This window comes from Lathamus discolor, chromosome 1 (assembly GCF_037157495.1).
Source record: "Lathamus discolor isolate bLatDis1 chromosome 1, bLatDis1.hap1, whole genome shotgun sequence".
Classification (NCBI taxonomy): Eukaryota; Metazoa; Chordata; class Aves; order Psittaciformes; family Psittacidae; genus Lathamus; species Lathamus discolor.
The window spans coordinates 41,966,121-41,980,763 of record NC_088884.1 but is presented as its reverse complement, the minus strand read 5'-3'; the positions used below and the strand labels follow the sequence as shown (position 1 = coordinate 41,980,763).

The 14,643-nt window shown below is 36.4% G+C and overlaps 1 protein-coding gene across 1 annotated transcript in view; it reads right to left on the bottom strand.

Moving 5' to 3' along the window:
* Nucleotides 1–238: 238 nt before the first annotated feature.
* The window catches only part of ZDHHC17 (zinc finger DHHC-type palmitoyltransferase 17), a 69,133-nt gene continuing 54,728 nt past the window's right edge, over nucleotides 239–14,643 (bottom strand). Inside the window, exons 12-17 of the mRNA XM_065669283.1 lie at nucleotides 11,031–11,093; nucleotides 9,658–9,751; nucleotides 5,801–5,884; nucleotides 5,248–5,405; nucleotides 2,981–3,075; nucleotides 239–1,116 (exon numbers count right to left, since the gene is read on the bottom strand). Of these exons, the coding sequence (XP_065525355.1) occupies nucleotides 978–1,116; nucleotides 2,981–3,075; nucleotides 5,248–5,405; nucleotides 5,801–5,884; nucleotides 9,658–9,751; nucleotides 11,031–11,093 (633 nt within the window). The 3' untranslated portion in view covers nucleotides 239–977. The remainder of the gene's footprint in view (nucleotides 1,117–2,980; nucleotides 3,076–5,247; nucleotides 5,406–5,800; nucleotides 5,885–9,657; nucleotides 9,752–11,030; nucleotides 11,094–14,643) is intronic.

The window sequence follows — 14,643 nt, the reverse complement described above, 5'->3', positions numbered from 1 at the left end:
TTTACAACTGAGATTCTTGCTTTCACATCTGTGGTTTCCCCCATGCAATGTCTCTTCCAACATGTCTCCAATTTCACTACACTGGTACTGTGTGAGGACCAAACCTAACGTTAAAACTTCGCTAGTTTGTAAGTTACTTATACAGTCACTTCAAAGATACTGATTTTTTTCCACTTTTTTCCTGCACATTATATATTGTAATCTAGTTTTACAGGTGTATCATGCATTTATGCAGGGCTTTGACAGAAGAGCCTTCTTTATTTATCTCAGACTATATAACTTCAGAACAGGGTTATTACAAATATTCAGTTGTACCAGTAACTGGTGGCAAAAAACAGTCACCAAAAAACATGGGCAATGTATTTTTGTTTCAGCATTACCTGACGTGCCCATCTGCTAAAACTTAGCACATTACAGGGGATTCCCACCACATGATGTTGGTGATAGTATTGAAAAGCACATTTTTCAAGGTACATAATACTACCAAAAACCTGTATTAAAAAATATCACATTACAGGAACTACAACATAGTGATCAGTGAACTCTGCAGCACGAAATTTAGTTTTATGTTCTAGATTCTTGTTTCAGTGTAATTACTTGTATTGGGAAATATTTTTTTCTGCTCAGCACAATGTAACTACTTATGTCAATACTTCAATAATCTCATGCTCCATTGTGAAAGACCTTAAATAAAAAACCCAACAACAAATATTGTGAATATGCTGTCGTGAATTATTCTCATGTTAAGAACTGTTAAAATCCCTTTTTGATCTTCCTCCTCTTCCTTATCAGGTTTGGCAGTTTATTCTGTCCACTTTTACGTTTGTTAATAAAATTCTGATGAAGAGAAGGTACCTTATGATTCATCATCAGCCCTACACATAGCATGCTACTCTTCAAGGGATGCAGATTCGAGAGAGAGAGAAAATTTTTCAGGCACCACTCAAATATGATATGCTCACAGGACAAAGGTGGTGCTACACTAGCTGGTAGCCTGATCCTGAAGTTTGGTCATATTCTATTGTATACTGCCTTGTCCAGTCCACGATAACAGGCCGAAATAGACCACAGCATCTGAATTCAAAGAAGTCTATAATGTTCCTTATACATCCATGGCTAAAAACAGAACAAAACAAAAATGTTAGTAAGCAACATCATAGCTTATCCAAAGTACAACATTTTCTGTCTACCTACAAATTCAACTCTTCACCCTTTAAGGTCCTAACAACAGAAAACCAATTCTGTTATCAATTATCTTAGTGCTTACTGATGAGCAAGTTCTGGAATAAGAAGTAGTTGCCAGACTTGGCGTATGTTCGATCCTTGGACACAGCCAAGACACTAACTTGCTTCCACTGTCTACCAAACCGGTACAGAGAAGCGTAACATGTTACTGATGTGTACCATCATGTAGCACAGCATGGCAATTCAGATCCCTAAGGGGAAAGCTGCATTGTACAACTGCATGAAGTTAGTCTCTTCCTAGAATAATTTCCATTTTTATTAATATCTATTTTTGTCACACATACTGGTTCAGCAGCTGCAGGTCTAAGCTCAATTAAGTCCTCAGACAGCACAAAATTAAGAAAGCATCATCTGAATTAAATGAACCATTTGAGTGCTTTCTGCTGCTGAATCAATTCATTGTTAAATAGTTAAGATACCTACATCAAAATTCCAGCATGTTGGGGTTTTTTAACTTAATTATAGATGGGCTTAAGGGATAACAGGCTTCTGGAAGAGAAGCTCATATTATATGTAAGAGCAGGTCTTAGCAACAAGATGACAACTACTTGACGTTGATCCTTCATCTGACGGGTGATGTTCAACTGACAAGTCAGTTATTTCAGACATCTGGTGCTATTTTCAGGAGTCATTTTTATAATAGCAGCTATTTCAGTGAAATGGTTTGTGAATATGACATTAATTTGGGGATCAAACCAGTAGTTTTATCCTATCCATGCACTACCCTGTGTTCTTCAGGCAAAATAATCACCTGCTTTTGTTACAAATCTAACCTATTGGAAGACTGCAACCACAGAAATGCTTGTCTGCTTCTCACTACAAGTTTGGTATGGAGAGACACTAAAAAAAGGTTCACAGAGGTTTCTGGTCTACCACAAAAATCAAACTGCAACAGTATCTTCTATCTCCTGTTCCCCTGGGTGCCACCTGAAAGAGCAGCAGCCCCTGCAGGAGACACAACATACGCAGCAGGATGAGACACACTTCTGTCCTTTCATTGCTCCTTTTGTACTTTGATCTCAATACACCAATATACCAGACTCATGCCTCCATTTATTTCCTGCTTTGGCTCCACAAGCTGCTCCACACTGCTCTATTCCCATCCCAGAGCTATTTTATCCCTGATCCCCTCTCTTTCAGCTTGCACCCTCAGTGCTACAGAAATCAGAATCCCAACCTAACCTTTACATACTGACACCCCAAAAGCCCATGTCTCAACCATTTAACACCCACTTCAGATGTCCTGCTCCCTTCCCCACAAACAGCTTTGCTCATGCTCATCCTCCTGAGCAGGAAGAAAATGCTGCTGCTTCTTTCACAGTAAAGAGAGCAAGGGAAGCTACTGTACAGAGCAAATTCAACAGCACATTAAATATCTGTCAGGAAAAAGTGCCCAGTGTGGAAGTGAAGATCCAGGTCAACACCGTGGAATAAACAACCACCTCCAGTCTGAGCATCTGATATATAAAGAAAATATTTCCCCATAAGCTCTACAGCAAATTATGACCACTGCTGGGAAACCATTCTTTTCTGCGGTTAGGCATCCTTGTCTAGAGTCACTACAAAATGGTTATCGCTTTAACTGGATAGAATCTGTTATTGTAAAAATAGCTGACACATTCAGCATTCCAAGTAGTGAAAATTCTCAAAGTATTTAGCCATGTTCTGTTTCAACAAGCTACAAAACTCAAATGTATGCAAGGCTACACAAATACGTTTACACTTTAAAACTTACTTGAATGGGCTTTCAATAGATGTGGTTGTAACTTTAAAGTGCTTGTATCTTCTTGCATTCATTCTTTCATTTGTCGTGATACCCAAGCAAGATATCTGAAGACATGAAAAAAAAAGAGTAAGCAATTTAGCTCTTGTAAAAACATACAAGCAAGCCCTGCAGAAGCCAGATTGAGAAACAAAGACCAGATTTACTGGTTTATATTCTTTCTTTTGAAGAAGGAATTTTCTGTCTAGGGAAATTATCAGGTCCCAACGTAAAATACCACACAATACTGGTACCAGATTGTGCAAAACATTTAAGTTTGAAAGCTATCAGAAATCAATCATGATCATTGAATAAACTGTGACTTCTTATTTCATAATGAAGAGATGCCTGAACTACACTGTTAGCTGAAGTGCACTGTAAATAACAGATTCAGGAGTTACTCTACACAGCATCTGAATGACTTTTTTTTCCTCCAGACATTCTAGTTACAGCTCCATTAGTACCTTTTTCCTGATTTATAAATGCGTTGCAGTAACACAACTTTTCTGTCTGTAAGACAAAAAAGATGGCCAGAAAAAAAAGTGGGGTGTTTTTGGTTGTTGTTACTTGTGGGTTTTGTCCCTTTTCCATAATAATCTGTTCCAAAGCCTGTGATTTTCTGTAATAGCTTTCCAACTACATTAGCCTAAAAGGATATCTTACTTAAACCTGGAACTCATTCAATGTGATGTAATTGGAAACAAAAATGTGAGAACGTCCATAGCAGCCGTATACAACACGAAGATAAAATTTTTTCATTCCTTGTGAAATATAAAAAGTCAACTCTACTGCATGTTGCGGAAGCAAGAACATTTAAGAAGTTTGGGCTGGCTTGCCTCATTTGGATGTACTTAGTATCTCAAGCATTTTCTTTGCCTCCATAAAATCCTGTGAAGTTTCATGTCTATGTATACAAATGGGCTCTCAACAGCCACCTTTTGAAGTAGGAAGTAAATGTTTTAAGATAGTAGGTAGTGTTTTGACAATAATTCTGGCAAGCTCAATAAGAGGGACAGGTCCAAACTTTATGATGAAGAGGGAAAAAAAGCAGCTAGAGTAGGGGTTATGCAGTTGCAAATCAAAAGAAGCACTTTAGAGAATATTTTAATCCATTTCATCATCATGGCAAATGATGATTTGCCAAGAATAATCCCAAGTTTTCTATGCATAAGACTCTTAGGAAATTTAGTAATACGACTGTGTTCAGTTTTCATTTTTCCAGGATTATTAAAGAAGTCAAATACTAGAATTATTTTACTTAATTGCACTAATGATGCAAAATACTATGATATGTATTTTTCTAAATGGCATAATCCAAAGATTCATCTGTACAAAGATCCTATTAACAGGAATCCTCAATGGGGAACTGAATGGATCACGACGCAAGTACGACAGAAGGCTCTCCAGAAAGTTACATGCTTAATCTGCTAGAAGTCTGGTGGGTTATACTGCTTTAAAGCCACCTGAAAGACATGGAGTTTGTCCTGCTCATTTGTCATGGGCAGGAAAGACCTCTAAAAGACTGAACAGCTATCACTCACACATAAAAGGTTTTGAAATTGATATATGTTATAAATGATGAATATTGTAGAGAAAGAAGAATAAACCTTTAAATTTCCTGAAAAGTTGTACCTAAGCTTTAGAAGATTATTTTTATTTCCAGGATCTCTGAAAGGATTAAATCAGTTAAGTCTCATGGTTCATTAATGACAAGTCATACTGAAAGACTTTCAAGTCTTACTTAAAGGCTTTCAGTATGACTTGTCTTTCCTTAAAGAGAAAAACAAAAACGTGGGTTTGGTCAGATTACAGTACAGTAACGTGATCTCAAATCACACTGAAGCAGTGTAGGAAATTTTTGCATCCCTCTGAAGTTACCACCTTTTTCTCCTAATGATGTATTGCATTATTCCAAGCTCAACCCACAGATTTTACCCTCTGTTAGTATTTATTGCCTTTCTCTGGCCTGTTTTGCCTTTTTGTCATTCTAAGAACAGAAAGCAGAAGGTAGGTATTTTAAATCTTTTGCCCCCCCCCCCCCAACCCCCACAAAGGCACAAGTGAATGAGAAGTGAATAATGCCTAATACCCAGAGACAACAGATGCTGGCCTCTTCCAGCGTGGTTGAGAGACTAAACACTTGATCTTGCATAATGAACATTAAAATTCAAATGAGAGAGCTATTAGATATTCTTATGTCACTCCCAAAACTCAGCATTACAAGAGGGGCGCTTCCATACCTGATACATCTGACACATGAGTAACACAGCCACCCACATGAAGTGAAAAACACTGTTTAGAAACATCCAGAACATCCATGGAGAACAGGTAGCAATCTGTGTAACATAGGTCCAAAATCCATCTTTTGCGTAACTTGTCTCACAGTGGAATCCCCAGTCTAGAGAATAAATAGTGTCAGAAAACATACAGAAGTGTTAAGATACGTTTACTATACATGAACAGAATGCCCATATTTGAACGTAATAAACAAGAAAATGACAATGTGCCAAAATAGCTTTACTTGCTCTCTCTTCCTTTCCCAACTCTTTGAATACATGACACATGCACATACTTGGCTGTGATGAAGAAAAAAAATCTAGGACAAGAAAAAAACATCATCTTCTAACTTAAAACACCCAATTTAGTCACTCAGTAATGTGCAGTTCGATTCCAGAGAAAAAATGTCCAAAACTCTGATGAGGCAGAAGCATGTAAAAACCTGTACCAGGAGATGAACAAAGTACTTATAGGCAATTAAAAAAATAAAAAGGCAAAAAGCCCTTATTTACTCACAAGAGATACATCCATAAATCATCCAGCAGATCATAAAAAGCAAGAAGAACAGGTATCCCATAAAATAGCGGTGGTTCCCAGCTCCTAAAGTTGCACAAAAGCAGGGATTGAATTACTACGCTTTTAGAAGACAGACAACACTACACCAGAAAGTTCAACTGGTTGCTTAGATTACTGCTTCTTATTGTATACAGAAACATTACTCTCCTATATTAAGCCAATATAACTTCAAGACAGTGAAATTAGCTGGTTTACTTATGATTTCTCTTTTTTTTATACTGCTCAGACTACAAAGCAATGTTTTATTTTCTTCACTTTTTGTCACATTATAGCTGCAATTCACACAAATGCATTTCATTTGTAACCTTTCACAAGCTAATAAAATAACTGATTTAGAACAATGTTGGTGACAGCTGTTGCAGAGCCCTGAACAGCCAGGAATTACACATCAATAAATAGTTTCAAAATGTCACTGAAAAAAAAAATCAGACTGTAACATTCACTTGCATAAAAGAAATAAAAATATGAATAAATACAGAACCTCCTTTCATAATAAGGTAGCTCACAGCTTAGGTTTAAACCTGCTCAATGAAGCTAAAAATAAAATATGTAACAGAACTTGTAAAACAAATACATGTACCTGAACAGACAACCTGGCTAAAATAAGCAGAATGTTTTTTATCCCATTCATTAAGACAGAATTTAAAAGCAAGAAAATTTAGTTACTGAAAGACTGATCTATTTTTAACACTAATAGAGCTAAAAAGATGTCTTTTATGCAAATATAACATAATTCTGAGGTACTCAGTCTTCCTTCTGTTTGTAAAATATGTCCACTCTTGCAACCTTCCAACTGCTCTAGGCTATAAACTAAACCCACAGAGATGATAATGGGCTACAAAAGATTTGGCTGTCACCATCTACCAGCACAGCATTTACTACTTCATTATGTCAAATGTTTTGCCTGCTAAAACAAGAGCATCCTCTGGAGGCAGAAAATAAAGTGCTTTTAGCAAGTGAACTAAAAGACTATATAAATAAAAGATGAGGAAAAATACACATACAATACAAGCTAGACTAAACACATTTCCTTGAAAATCAAACAAGTTTCTGCAGACATAAAATAAGTTGTAACATTACCTTCCTTCGCCTAAAGCATATGAGAAACAGCGCTGGGAATGTCCCTAAGTTATAACTTTCATTTGCATTCTAAATTTCAGAACTGTTAAGTTTCATTAAAGACAGTCTTTTGAAAAATGGAAGTTGAACAGTGACCTAGAGGTCCATATGATAGGCATCTGACAAGATGCTTCATTCAGCAGCATCTTCAGTGATAGTAAACCAAATTATACTTGACAGGAAATCCATCTGTACCTGGCAAAATCATCTATGTGGCACTTCAAAACCACAAAAGAGACAGGCACAATCTTGGTTACAGTTTAAAAAACAAAAGACGTTGGAAAGAGAAGGTGGAGAAACTGTCTTTCTTCTCTACCTTGAATAAGAGTGGACAAAACCCAGCATTATTTTCTGCAGAAAGAACTGTCACTACTTTCTCTTATGTATAATATATGCACAACCATATAAGTAATAAATAAATAATTATCTTTATTATATGTTATTGATGGAGTTAGAGTGCATGATTTAGACTGTTTGTTAATTTCTTAGTTTTTCCTACTTTTAGCTCCTTGGAGAAGAATCCAGATTGGAGGAAAAAGTGATAATTATTCTAAGCCATAAAATAATTTCTCATATACACAAGACCTACTTTCTGAGCCACTGCTATTGGGACAATGCTACAGTACAACATCAGCAGAACCGATATGACTCAATTTAAAATCTGGGTCTAGCTCCTTTCACGCTATTACTTGAAGACTAAATTTCTGTTGCCAGTCTGCAGTTTGTGTTTGCAATGTAACTACAAGTTTAATATTTTGGATTTTCAAAAAACCAACAGTAAAAAGTATAATGCTATTTTGATACTTGGTTTAAAAGATAAGTATAATCACCTTTAGAGACTTGCTCACTGCAGTTTCAAGTAAGATTCTGTGGGTGTGATAAAAATAATTTGCCCCAATTGCCAATGCATTTATTTTTCAAATAGTCTGTACTTTTTGTCAACCTCTTCAGAATGGTAAAAATATTCTCTCTCAATCTCTTTATGTGCCAAGTTTTATCCCCAAATGATTTCAGTGTCTGTACACACAGAGTATTTCTCAGTCCTATCTTTAGTAAAATTCTTATCCTTCTAACACATTCAAAGGACAACTACACAAAATATTTCCAAATTCCACCATTCCAGAAAAGTGTGATTCATGTTTCCCTTTTTGGCAAACATAGCAGGAATGCTGTTTTAAGAATGGATTCTGGTTTGTAATCCTATGCTCAGAGTCACTATGTACCAATCTGAGCGCAGCAGAGAAGCCATATAAGGTCATTCACACCATTGCTCCCTCCAGTTCACGCTGTTCCCAGAGTGTGATTTCTAATACTTTTCTTCCCAGCATACTTTCAAGTGTCCTAATGTTTAGTTTTACCTCCAGTTATCCCAAGCAATCTGTACAGGTCCACCAGTAGAGAGATTCTGCTTTTCCATTACCGCTGTTTTTAAAAAACAGATTTCCTCCACCTAACTTAATCCCATTACTCACTCTCTTACTACACACACACACTAGGGTCTTTCCTCCCCAGTCTGGTTTTCATGCTTTTCCTGTTAGTGATTAAAATACTGGATCCTCTGTCCCGCTGACAAGAACTTACTCCTCTGCACTCTTGCAAAACAGACACTAACCATTCTCCGAAACCTGAGCCCATATCCCCTTGCCTGTTTTAACTAAAAATGTTTTAGTTCTTCATTGTACATCTAAAATATAAATCAAAAGTAGCTCAGGTAGTAACATCAGTAGGAAATGTAAAATAAAAGGGAGTGATATAGGTCCATCTCAATGAGACTTCAGTGATGCGCTATTACAATTCAAATGCCAGCACGACTATTTTACTCTTCACCACAAGACTAAAGTACTGTGACTATCCATTATTAAATGTATTTGGAAGGACCACAATGAAGCATTTATTGGCCATCAGCTGCCAATGAATCCCCAAAATTGATGCTACCTCCGCTTGTATCCTAAAAAAAACAAACCAGTGAGGCAGGCTGTACTCATTTCCTAGCTGTGAAGTATTCAATGCTCCCTGCACAATAATGGCTTTCAAGTAAGTTCTCAAAATGTATGACAGGGAATAGTAGCATTTAGAGACTTTATTCTTGTTCTATGTATGTTCCTTTCATCATCACTGAGGACAATAAGCAACTACCTGGGGAATCAAAAAGAGAATATCTCAATAGGAAGTCATTCTGTATCTAGCTGCGATCATCAATGACATTCTGAATAAGTACTTTCCCATTAAATTACCGAAAATTATTGGTAAAGATGAAAGATTTTATCTTATGCAATAGATAATAGTCCATTGTGGAATCAGTACATGCTTTTTCTGAAGATTTTAAAAAGCAGTTAAGCTTTGCATCTTTTAATTAATAGAGTTTACGTTAATAAAAATATATATGTAGGAAACTGAATTAGAAACAGAAGAATTTTGAGGATGAGTATGTAACAGACAATACAAATTAGAATAATGCAGAGAACTGCATGCAGAAAAATAAAATAAGCTCGATACTGAAAATGTTCTTCCCTCTACCAAAAGTCCTCAACAGTTCTCCTCAGACTTTGCCAGAAACCAAGCCACTTTCACCATGAAATGAGAACAGATACAAACCTGTACAACACCCAGGGGCCATTTCAGAAGATTCTCCCTTCGTTATCTGCTCAGACAACATCATATTTTAGCATATTACTCACCTACACAGTTACCCACCCACGGGCAGTGGTGATCAAACTTTGCTATACATCGATTGCATACACCACAGTGTTTGGATCTCACTGGCTTCCGTATCTGTAAGGGTTATTAACATTTGTTTAGAAAAGCAAAAGACTCTGCCATTTTAAATAGGACCCTTCCCCATTTAAATGTAATTTTGCTGTTGTTAACCCATTAAAAAAATTGATTTTTTTGTTGTTAACTCTTAAAAAAACCTCAAAACTGATACTAATTTTTAAAGCAATCTTAGGTATTAAGCTTTATCTATATACTATTTAACACAAACATCTATACAATCACATCAAAACGATTTTCACACTATTCTTGTTATATATACAGGATTTTTTTCCATTCCTCCAGCTATTGAGCTTTAGATAGCAACCACTTTAATTTCAGCTTCTCAATAATGAAAATACAGAATGAGTTTGAGTTCCATGATTCTGTCACTATCTTTCATAAACAACCTCTCCCAGCTCTTTTTCTAAAGGCAGGAATACAACTCAACAAGTGGAAGTTGGCGGAACTTAAAATGCTAAATTACTCCCAACATTTACTTTTTTTAAAGCTTACGTTGTGAAAGAAATATAAAATGGCAATAAAAAAAAGAACTGATACAAAAGTATTCTAAGATATGTGTGTATATACACACATCATTTTTAAGGTGCCACATCGGTACATAATTTTCCAGATTAAATTTTGGGAACATTAACATCATTCATGCTCTACATAGGTCAGAGAATTATAGTGCAACACTGACAACCTTGATAACTTTATATTTGCCAGTTTCTTTCTGTAAAACTTTCTATAAAAGAAACACACTGCATTTCACTATGGTTACTTTTTTTTCCTTAAGCAATTATTCCCTTTGAAATTTTCTGTGGTGAAACTAAGTCTTAACTCATCCAAGAAAAGCATTTGCTTTCAATTTGGCATGCTTCAAAAAACTATCAACCCCTTCAATTACTGTCAAACTGAGAAGTACACTTGATTTTTCTTGGGGGGGGGGGGGGGGTTGGAATTTTACTAGAAGAACCACATAATTTTATTGTGAGCTACAAAAGTGACTTTCATAACTTGTTAGCTGTATAGCCAACCATCTGGGCAGATATATTGGATTCTTGGATTTCAACACCAGCAAGTTATTTCCACAGTGATTAACTGTTTTCCTCTTCCTATTTCAGGTTCTTTTTTGTGTACAGATGTATTAATTGAAAACACAGCTTAAATGAAAGATTACAAATAAATACTGCCTTTGAAACTGCATTAAGGCCAAAAATGTGTTCACTACAGGAACATCTAATTTTGGCCTAACATAACAGAAATCAGTGCTACAATTGATTAAAAAATACACTACCAAGCAGGTACTGCAGAATATACTGAGGTCCAGACTTCCTGTCTCTGCAAGTTCTACTATTGTCTGCAGAAAAAAAAAGGGGAAAGGAAAGTAAGAAATTAGAATTTAGAACATAAACAAATGCTGACAGCCATTGTAATAGCTGCTTTTGAGATCCGGGGTTGTGAACTCTCTTCATTTCAGGTACTTTCCACACTGGAAGAACTTAAATTCAGCTGAAATGGATTTTAAACCTACTTTATTAAACCAATATGCACATTCATTTCTCAATTAATTATAGATTATACTTATTCCTAGTCTATTTAAGTTTAATTAGAGAAAATGCAAGCTTATGTTAATTTGGATACATCCACAGAGTGGTTAGCACCAGCTTGACCAACCCGTTGCTAAACCCATTAGAATTAATGCAGCTGAATTTCCAAACGGGAACGTAAATGAAACTAGCTAGCATGATCTGCCAGTCTAAAAAACAGACTTTCTTTCCAGTGGTATCCCATCAAAAGCTTTACATCTATATTCACCTCTCTCCTCAGATATTGAAGCTTCAAGAAAGAAAACAAATAATGCAAACCAAACCTCCTCTTACTGACAATGCTATACAAGGGTCAAGTGATACACAGAAGAAGGTATCAGTTAAAGCACACCTATAATTTCACATTAAATGATAGAGGCTTTTCTTATTTTATACACTCCATCAGTACCCACTTAATTGTTGGAACAGAAGGAACCTACTATTCCATTAAATGGTTTCCAACAATTTTTAAATTCAGCAGCTGATCATGCCATGTGAGACTTAAATGACATTTGCAACATACGGAAAATATCCTGAAAACATCTTTTACAGAACAACCTTCCTTGAACTAGAAGGAACTCACTCAGCATAAATAGTTTAACAGCAAATAGATTAATCTACTGCTCCCTTTCAAACTATACATATATGCATATAGGTGGCTTCTAACTGCAGAAGCAATAGAACAGTCCTTACAACTAGTTTCTCATCATACCAATATAAATGTAACTTCCTTAATTAGATGATGACCACTCAGGTGGTTATCTTGACTGAAGCGGTAGAAGTTTTCCTCCAAAATACTACACTGGTTATGAAAAATTTGTGGAAATGTGTCTTGAAAGCAACCAGTAAAAGCTACAGTCAACAGGCTGGGGGTAAATCAGTGTCTTAATGCTTTCCCTGCAATCACAGGTAAATGAAGAACAAACAACACTTTTCTTAGACTCCTAAGGTCTGAAAGTTAGACTGTTTTTAACCCTTGCTTATATTTCCATTTGCTACTGGGCCAGTTCTTCCCTCCACCACTGCAACCCTTCATATCACCCCTCCAACCAAGCACTGCCATTTGCAAACCTTTCCATGCAGCTTGTCAACTTCAGTGCTCCACATCCCTTTCTCATCTCCCTCTGCCACCCCTTGCTTCTCTAATATCCCCAACAACAGGACATGAAATTAAAGGGCCTCCCTCACAAGAGTAACTTTAGTAAATAAGCCAAATGAACAGGAAGTAAAACACAATGAGATGTATCTACTGTGATTTCAGTGCTGCTGGTATGCCTTTTGATACCTTGGAATAGATACAATATATTTGAACAATTTCATAAACAGTTCCTCTGATTTCAGTGGGAGTATACACTACACTACAGATTAACGAAAGGGTGCCACACAAGAGAATGTACATGGTGTGATGCTCAACACTGGAGTTCAGTATCACCCACAAGTAAGATCCCAAAGATCGGGAGGACAGAACTGAACCAGAGCAGATAAATCAGTTCTAAATATAACTCCCTGAGCTTATACAGAGACCCAGGAGCACTCAAGTTAGAGTATGTTGTTGTGCTTTGTAAACCTTGTGTCTATTTTCTATACTTTTGAACTACCAGAAATTTTTATTTACTTAAGAGTGACTTGGGTTATTTTGCCACACAGAAGAAAGGACATGGCATATCAGAAGAATAAACATCTGAAATTGTTACTACACAATTCCAAACATACTTAATTTGGCCAACTGGAATTAAAAAGAATTCTTTTGGTTGCTTATTCCAAAGGTAAAGGCTAACTGAACATTAAATATTTGGAGACAAATTCTGAAAACATGAAAAAGCACTACACTGCACAAAGGTAAGGCACACCTCTTACAGTGCTTTATAACCCTGACAATAGATCATTTTTACAGATTGGTTAACTGCAGTGTAAGAAATCTAAAACACTCTTAGCCATACGCATCTGCCTGAAGCTGCATTTTGTAATTCCCATCCAGTTCAGCAAGGCTTTTGTAACCATGCTCAATTACTCGAGCAAGTAGATAAAATGAGTCGCATATCTGAGTAATTTGCTGAATCCAAACCAAAGTGCAGTTGCCGACTATACTGTTCAATTCAGTCCAGTTGAAGGAAGACCATTTAGTTTAGAATTTACTTTGGCAAATTTGCAACAACAGAAAGGGAATTTGCAAAATAAATGTGCACACTGACTAAACATAACTCAGCTACAACCTGTTGGAGAATACAAAAATCATATAAGGTATGGCAACCATCCTTTTAAAGCCCATTATATTTTCATTCCTACATAAGACCATAATTCCAAGCGGTCTGATGTCGATCCACACAGGTGTTTTCCCAAATTACTGTGAAGTAGAACCTCAAACCTCACCTTTGGTGGGACATGAGCTTCTAGGAAACTTTGATGAAATGAAACAAACAAAATGCTTCTGCTGCTCATATAATTTTTGCATATTCAATGCTCAGTGTGGATGCTGAGAACAATGCACATAAATTAAAAGAAATTAGAAGTGCTAATAACAGTATTGTAACATCTTAGAAAGATATCATCCATATTTTCTCTAATATCAATACCAAAACAGAAATTCACCCAAACTGCCAGGTGTTTTGGTTGATTTAGCCTCAAAATGTTTGTCAGTCCAATACTTTCAGACACAAGGATAATTAGAGGTGCTTAGAAGTCTGGGAAGATTTTAGAAACTCAAATTAACATTTTTGTCATACTGGGTTATTTGTTTTAGTTAGGCAAAACTCTGAAACTTCACACTTTCATTTTCAACCAACCTCTTTCTAAGCTTTTTATTTTGAAAATTTTAAGTTGCAATGTTATTTTCACAGAATCACAGAATGGTCTGGGTTAGAAGGAACCTTAAAGATCACCTAGTTTCAACCCCCCTGCCATGGGCAGGAACACCTGCGACTAGACCAGGTTGCTCCAAGCCCCATCCAATCTGGCCTTGAACACTGCAGGGATGGGGCAGCCACAGCTTCTCTGGCAACCTGTGCCAGTGCCTCACCACCCTCATAAGTTAAGAATTCCTACCTTACATCTTACCTAAACCTATCCTCTTTCAGTTTAAAGCCATTACCTCTTGTCCTATCACTACATGTCCTTATAAAAAGTCCATATTGTTACTCAAAATGACCGCCATGCAACTTTGAACCAGTAAGACTTGAGCATATTTCAAATACAAAAAGAGAAAGCTGGAAGACAAGACTTTTCAACATTTTAGACCTTCTGTTGTACAACAGTTTATTGACATTACATTCACTGAACAGCAAACTACTCTGACCAACTAGTGGAAGGCTGCTGAAGAATAAG